This window comes from Cyprinodon variegatus, unplaced genomic scaffold (genome assembly GCF_000732505.1).
Source record: "Cyprinodon variegatus isolate N-32 unplaced genomic scaffold, C_variegatus-1.0 Scaffold554, whole genome shotgun sequence".
In the NCBI taxonomy this organism is placed as follows: domain Eukaryota; kingdom Metazoa; phylum Chordata; class Actinopteri; order Cyprinodontiformes; family Cyprinodontidae; genus Cyprinodon; species Cyprinodon variegatus.
The window spans coordinates 421,530-428,709 of record NW_015151007.1 but is presented as its reverse complement, the minus strand read 5'-3'; the positions used below and the strand labels follow the sequence as shown (position 1 = coordinate 428,709).

General features: G+C 41.3%; 1 protein-coding gene across 1 annotated transcript in view; it reads right to left on the bottom strand.

Moving 5' to 3' along the window:
* LOC107095530 (collagen alpha-4(VI) chain-like) overlaps positions 1 to 7,180 on the bottom strand; it is a 69,848-nt gene that overhangs the window by 16,068 nt on the left and 46,600 nt on the right. The window contains exons 29-34 of the mRNA XM_015391663.1: positions 6,889 to 6,951; positions 6,746 to 6,808; positions 3,921 to 3,956; positions 3,815 to 3,851; positions 3,714 to 3,725; positions 1,101 to 1,594 (exon numbers count right to left, since the gene is read on the bottom strand). Of these exons, the coding sequence (XP_015247149.1) occupies positions 1,101 to 1,594; positions 3,714 to 3,725; positions 3,815 to 3,851; positions 3,921 to 3,956; positions 6,746 to 6,808; positions 6,889 to 6,951 (705 nt within the window). The remainder of the gene's footprint in view (positions 1 to 1,100; positions 1,595 to 3,713; positions 3,726 to 3,814; positions 3,852 to 3,920; positions 3,957 to 6,745; positions 6,809 to 6,888; positions 6,952 to 7,180) is intronic.

Below are 7,180 nucleotides of genomic sequence, written 5' to 3'. Positions count from 1 at the left end.
CTTCACATCGTCTGCAAACAGCTTCACATCGTCTGCAAACAGCTTCACATCGTCTGCAAACAGCTTCACATCGTCTGCAAACAGCTTCACATCGTCTGCAAACGGCTTCACATCGTCTGCAAACGGCTACACATCGTCTGCAAACAGATTCACATCGTCTGCAAACAGATTCACATCAGCTGCAAACGGCTTCACATCGTCTGAAAACAGCTTCACATCAGCTGCAAACGGCTTCACATCGTCTGCAAACAGATTCATGCAAAGGATTCACATCGTCTGCAAACAGCTTCACATCATCTGCAAACAGATTCATGCAAAGGATTCACATCGTCTGCAAACAGCTTCACATCGTCTGCAAACAGCTTCACATCAGCTGCAAACGGCTTCACATCAGCTGCAAACAGATTCATGCAAAGGATTCACATCGTCTGCAAACAGCTTCACATTGTTTGCAAACGGATTCACATCGCCTGCAAACAGCTTCACATTGTTTGCAAACGGCTTCACATCTTCTGCAAACAGCTTCACATTGTTTGCAAACGGATTCACATTGCCTGCAAACAGTTTCACATCGTCTGCAAACAGTTTCACATCGTCTGCAAACAGCTTCACATCGTCTGCAAACAGCTTCACATCTGCTGCAAACGGCTTCACATCATCTGCAAACAGATTCATGCAAAGGATTCACATCGTCTGCAAACAGCTTCACATTGTTTGCAAACGGATTCACATTGCCTACAAACAGTTTCACATCGTCTGCAAACAGATTCACATCGTCTGCAAACAGCTTCACATCGTCTGCAAACAGCTTCACATCAGCTGCAAACGGCTTCACATCATCTGCAAACAGATTCATGCAAAGGATTCACATCGTCTGCAAACAGCTTCACATTGCCTGCTAACAGAATACAGCCAAATGGGATCATGTAATCTGATGATGATCTAATCCAAAGAATAAAATCACCTTGGTTTAAAGTTTCAGCTTTAAACAAAAATATAAAAAAAAACATATGTAATCAGATGTTTTTTCCCGAAATGCCAGGTTTAGTAAAAATCTTTGACTGGTATCAGTAAATGAAACCACAGAGCAGCAGACCTACCTCTATAGCATTTCTTATTTCAAGAGACCTGGTCAGAGAAATAACTGCTGGGATGATGTTAAGAGCTCGGTATTCCATTAGAGCAGTGACAATGTCGTCCACGTCTTCTGTCCGCCCATTTGAAAAGAAAACCGCCACCTTCCTCAGCATTGTTCCAGCTCTCACACGTTTGAAGACGTTTTGCCCAACAAAGCGCATTGAAGCGCCTAAGTAGGGCTTGTTGGATGTCCTCTCCAAGGCGATGTTTTGCACTGCTTCTATCAGCTGAGTCTTCCTGCGGTAGTCCTGGAAGCGGATCAGGTATTTGGTGTGGGAGCTGAATCCCACCACAGCGACGCGGGCACCTCTCGGACAGTTGCTCTCTGCGATATGAATGTCTTCCAGCAGAGACAGGAGGGCAGAGCGCTGCCTGTCAAAGGCGGCTTGTGTCACAGCATCGGACATATCCAGGCCAAAGAGCAGCTCAGTGGGATATGCGGGGCAATCTGCTTGGCCTAAAAACCAGAGAAGAACAATGTGAGTTCAGCAGAACTGAAAGAAAGGGTTAAACATGAAGGATTTTTTTATCCATCATTTATTTCTTCCATAAAAATGTTAAAATTTTTATTTGAAGTAAACTTTTATTGATGTAAATGTTCTATGGTTTATTTATGCAGGTAAATAAACAAAAATGTAATAAAACCTGAATAAGATTACGCTCTAAACAGCTGGATTTATCTTGAGCAAACATATTGCAAACACAGCATTAGCATCCAGCAGAGCTGTTAAAGAACATTGAAGAAAGAAAAGTTGTTTCACCAGTCAGTGTTTCAAACATTTATGGATTTTCAACTATGAATCTGTTCTCATTGCATTTTTAAGGAATTCAAGGTAATAGAATAATTTTATTTCAATTCAAAAACTTTCGAAATTATTGTGGAAACTTTCAATCAACTTTGTTGAAAAATAATTATTTATATTTTTTTCCTTTGATTTTAGAAGGAAATTAAATGATTTATGCTTCATGTATTCCAAAACACTTTTTTTTTTCAAGTTTGAAGACGTTTTTCTTCCCATCCAGGAAACTTTTTCAATTCAAAATGTCAGAAAAAGCGTTGAATTCCAGGTTTTTATACATTAACCCAACAAAGCCTTGCAAACATGCAAATTGGACCTGAAGAATGGGTCCACCCCTTTGTAATAGGGGGTCGTTTTGTTTCTTTGTTAGCAAAAAAAACTGCCTATACCTCTGTAACGGGGGTCGTTAAAGGGAATTGTTGGCCTGGCTGAAGAGGCGAGGTGCTCTGTTTCCCTGTAATGGTGTTATTGTAATGGTTTGTTTTTTTTTTAAACCTTTTTGGAATGACTATGACCTGGATGACTGAGAATCTTCACCAGCACATGCTTCATGTAAGATTAAAAAAAAACAACTTTATTGTTTTTATCAAGTAGATAATATCTAATTATTTTATTTCTAGGGCAGGTAATCCTAATTCCATCTGCTGATTATCTGATTCGCCTCCTCATTTTTAGTTATTTTTAGTTTTTTTGCAGTGCATTTTGTTCTGTTGCCATGATTTTGCTTGACTTTTCCTCCTTATGTTCGCTTCCCTTAAATCTGTCAGGATTTGGTGTTGGATTGAGGACCCAAAAGCAGAGGCAAGTAGGCAGAGGTGAATTTAGGTGGGTTTAATGAGGTTCACAGGAACTGAGGCAGGAATCAAAAATCCAACAGAAATAACAACGAACCAGAACCAAGGAGACATCAGGGGAAAACCAAACTCTAGAAGCCAGGGAGAGACGAGGTAAACAGACAGACGTTAGACGAGGATCCAGCAAACAGGAACTGAAGAGGGAGGCTTTTAAAGGGGACAGAGACAAAGAGAGGGCTAACGAGGGGATTGAAAACAGGTGAGGGCAGAGCAGAAAACAGAGCAAGGGAAAGAGGACACAAGAGGGCAGCAGAGGACAACAAATGGAAAACCAAGACTGTGACAAAATCTGCCTGGAAAAAGTCCTGCAGGCCCAATAAGAACCTCACCATTTTCAGTCCATATTTGAATCGATCAGTAGTGGGAAGTTTCAAGCTCTTCTTTTGAGTTTTAATCAAAAACTCTTACTAAAACAATTCAGAAGTCTAGAGAGTCTTTCATTTTCTATTGGACTAAATAAGAACCTACAGGTAACTTTTATGCTTTATTCTAAAAACTGAACCGGTGTTCCATCAGACCAGCATACCCATAGTCAATACGCATGCGCAGTAAGTCCAATTTGCATACGTCTGACACTTTAAGTGGAAGGAAGTCTACTTCGCTACTTTATTGATGCGTGATATGATAAACAAAAGGTTTTAGTCCAAGTTAACAGAATTTAAGCTAAACTGCTGTAAACACATATTATTTTAGCTACTTCGCACCCTGACGTAGCAGCTAACCTGTCAGATTGTCATACAACGATTATGTGTATGCTGATCTTGACAGACTGATTTGCAAATGTAACAGAACAGCGGTCAGACATGTCTGACTGGTAAAGCACAGATGTTGCAGTGAGGCTGTGAGTCTCCCTCTTCCTCTGAGGTCTGGAGGGACCTGCATGGTGCCAGCAGCAGGTCTTTGATGGAGTGGAGATACGTACCGATGGAGCAAGCTGTGAGGACAGATGAGACAGTTCAGAGTGAGCTGCAGGTTTGATCTGATGATGCTTTTTAGGAAACCTTGGAGGAGCTGTGAACTCACCACAGTTGTCTCTGATGTAGGTGACCAGCTGACACTCCTGACAGAGCAGATGAGTGTTAATAAAGGCTTAACAGAGACGGTGAGAACATTTCTCACATGGACTTACCGTCATAGGACTGGTTCCAGGAGGACCTCTGGGACCCTGAGGAGAATCGAACAGATAATCATGACTTGTTTCTCTATTTGACAGAATGTTTCTGCTTCAGTCGGCCACATTTCCTGAACTCTTCTGAACCCCAGAACTCGTTTAGCTGTAATACTATGGATCCAAATCATCAACCCTCCCCCACCATACTTTACTGCTGTCATGGTGCGTTCAGGCTGATCAGCTGGTTCCGGTTTCCTCCATCATGGTTACATTTCTCTAAGCTGGTCTCCTCTGTCCAGAGGACTTTGTCCCTGAAATCTCCTTCATTCAGATGCAGCTTTGCTAAGATCCTAAAACCATCTTGGTGCTAGAAAAAGGAGGACTTCAACCCTTCCTATCATAGATATAATATAAGAGTAGACCCCGCATCGATTGGTTTTATCTATCGCCGCTGACGGGATTTGGTGGTGCAATCTTGGGCAGCTCCACTGTGCAATGTGTGAGCAGGAAGAGAATTAATTTTAATAAACTTTAACTCGCTGAATATTGAACTAATTTTCACAGCTTTTTTTTATTTAACTGAAAACAAACAAATGGTTAATTTTTTTAAATATCTTAGTGGGGTTAAGAATCATAGAATATTCTATTATATATATATATATATATATATATATATATATATATATATATATATGTGTGTGTATTAGTGTTGCGCCGATGCCATTTTTTGGCCCCGATACCGATACCCGATACCTGGCTGTGCAGTATCGGCCGATACCGATACCATAATAATGTAAAATGATTGCCGTCATGGCTTTGTCAAGCTGCTGCCTACCTTTGTGAATACAAAGTGAATCCAGTAGAACTTTTTATTAAAAAGTTCTACTGGATAATAAAAATAAAAAGTTTTTATTGCCTAGGTGTACCTGGAATGGGTAACAATAGTTGAATAAACTTATGGCTCTCAAAATGGTATCTGTGCCCTATTTGTTGGTACTCGCCGATACCGATACCACCATTTTAGGGCAGTATCGGGGCCCCGTCCGATACTGGTATCGGTGCAACACTAATATATATACATATTTCAGAGTTGCAACATGTCTGGAGCCGAGAAGCACAAGGTGCTCAATCCTCAGGGACCTGGCCAAGGTAAGGAAAGCTGAAAAAAGGCCACCTTTGAACAAGACACAAGAGACAAAACGTCAAGATTGGGCCAAAAAATCTCTGCAGACTGATTCCTCCAAGGTGTTTTGGTCTGATGGAATGAGAGAGAGCCTAGATGGTCCAGATGGATGGATGGGCACCAGGCTGGATCAGTAAAGGGCAGCAAGTTCCTTATCCACTCAGACGCCAGCAAGGTGGAGGTGGGGTAATGCTATGGGCTGCTATCATCAAAGATGAGCCTGTGGGACCTTTTCGGGTTGATGATGGAGTCTAGATCAACTCCCAGACCTACTGCCAGTTTCTGGGAGACATCTTCTTCAAACAGCGGTACAAGAAGACGTCGCCATCATTCAAGAGAAACCTGATATTCCTGCAGGATGATGCTCCGTCACACGCATCTAAATACACCACAGCGTGGCGGCCAGAAAAGGTCTAAAAGGAGAAAAAATAATGACATGGCCGCCTTGGTCACCTGATCTGAACCCCATGGAGAACCTGTGGTCCTTCATGAAAGGGGAGATCTACAGGGGGGGAAAACAGGGAGGCTGTGGAGGCTGCTGCACGCCATGAGGATCAAAAACAGATCAAGACTCTGACAGAATCTATGGATGGAAGGATTTAGAGCGTCATGGTGGAGAAAGGAGGATATACTGGTCACGGATTTTTGTTTTTTTGTTTTTGAATGTCGCAAATGTTTATTTCTGAATTTTTAGTTGTCATATTGGTTTACCTGGTGAAAATAAACAAGTAAGATGGGTATAAATTTGTTTTTTATTACATTGCCTAATAATTCTGCGCAGTAATATTTACCTCATAAAATGGCCAAAAAACATTAACTTCCAAATCTATGAAACTTCGATATTAATGAGACTTTTAGGTTGAATAGAACACAATTATGGCCCAATAATAAAAATAGTCCTCAAAAATACAACTCGCCTAATAATTCTGCACACAGTGTGTATATATGATCTATTATTCAGATGCACAGTATTTATATTTGTAAAAACACTGTACAGTACAGTATTTTGTTTGTTTTTTATATGTATTAATTAATATTTTACCTTTATGTGAATGTTATTTTTACCCATGTTTTAGCAGTTTTGTTGTTTATACTGTTTTATATTGGATTTATTTTATTTTTTTTCCTTACAGCACTTTGGTCAGCTGTGGTTGTTTTTCAGTGCTTAACAAATAAAATTGGATTGGATTTTTTTTTTACTCTGTCAGTAATATCTGCTGTTTATTTACTAATTTCTTCCAAAGCTCTGATGTCTTCACAAAGTTCTCCCTCGAACCCTGATGTCAACAGCCTGTTGATTTCAACAAAAATACGCTGCAGTGCTGAAGCATCCTTCTGTTCTGCTTAAACCAGCTGGTTAGAGTAGCAGGTCGACCTCTCCAAGATGGCGCCACGTCAGTCAAAGCGAGGTCTACTCTTTATGTCTATGCTTCCTACATTCAGAATGGGTTAAGGTTATAACCTTTAACCTTTGAGCTTTGGTAACTGAGGGCTGCGACCAACTGAAATAAAACATTTTTTATTTTTTTTTGACTTTCCAGGTTCTGGATCCTCTCTGCAGGACGTCCTGCCTGTCAGCTCAGCTGGACCTTCATGTCAGACGGAACCGTCTCTAACTCATCAGAAAGTTCAGGAGGGTAAAAGTTAACCCCACACTCACTCTGTGTCCTGGGTATCCCGGTTCTCCAAACATTCCAGATTCTCCCGGTCGGCCCGAGTTCCCCTGCATCAATCCAAACACACATCACAGACATCCCAGCAGAGGGAAAAAACTTATTCTGGTCCTGATGGGACAGAACTCACCGGTCGACCTCGGTTCCCTCTGCGTCCAGGGTCTCCTTTGGGCCCCTGCAGCCCGTCTTCCCCCTGCAGAGCAGAAGCCGCCGGTTTATCATCAGAACAATAAATTGAAGACATCAGAACAAAGAGCCAATCATCACGAGCCGTCCTGAGGAACATCAGGAAGGGGAACCCAACAACGATCCATAGATCCAAGGAGAGGTTCTCTTCCAAAAACAGATAAATAGCAGAACCTGTCCTGGAACATAATCTATAATCTGGGTTTCTTTCTGTCAAAATTTCATGGTTGGCACTA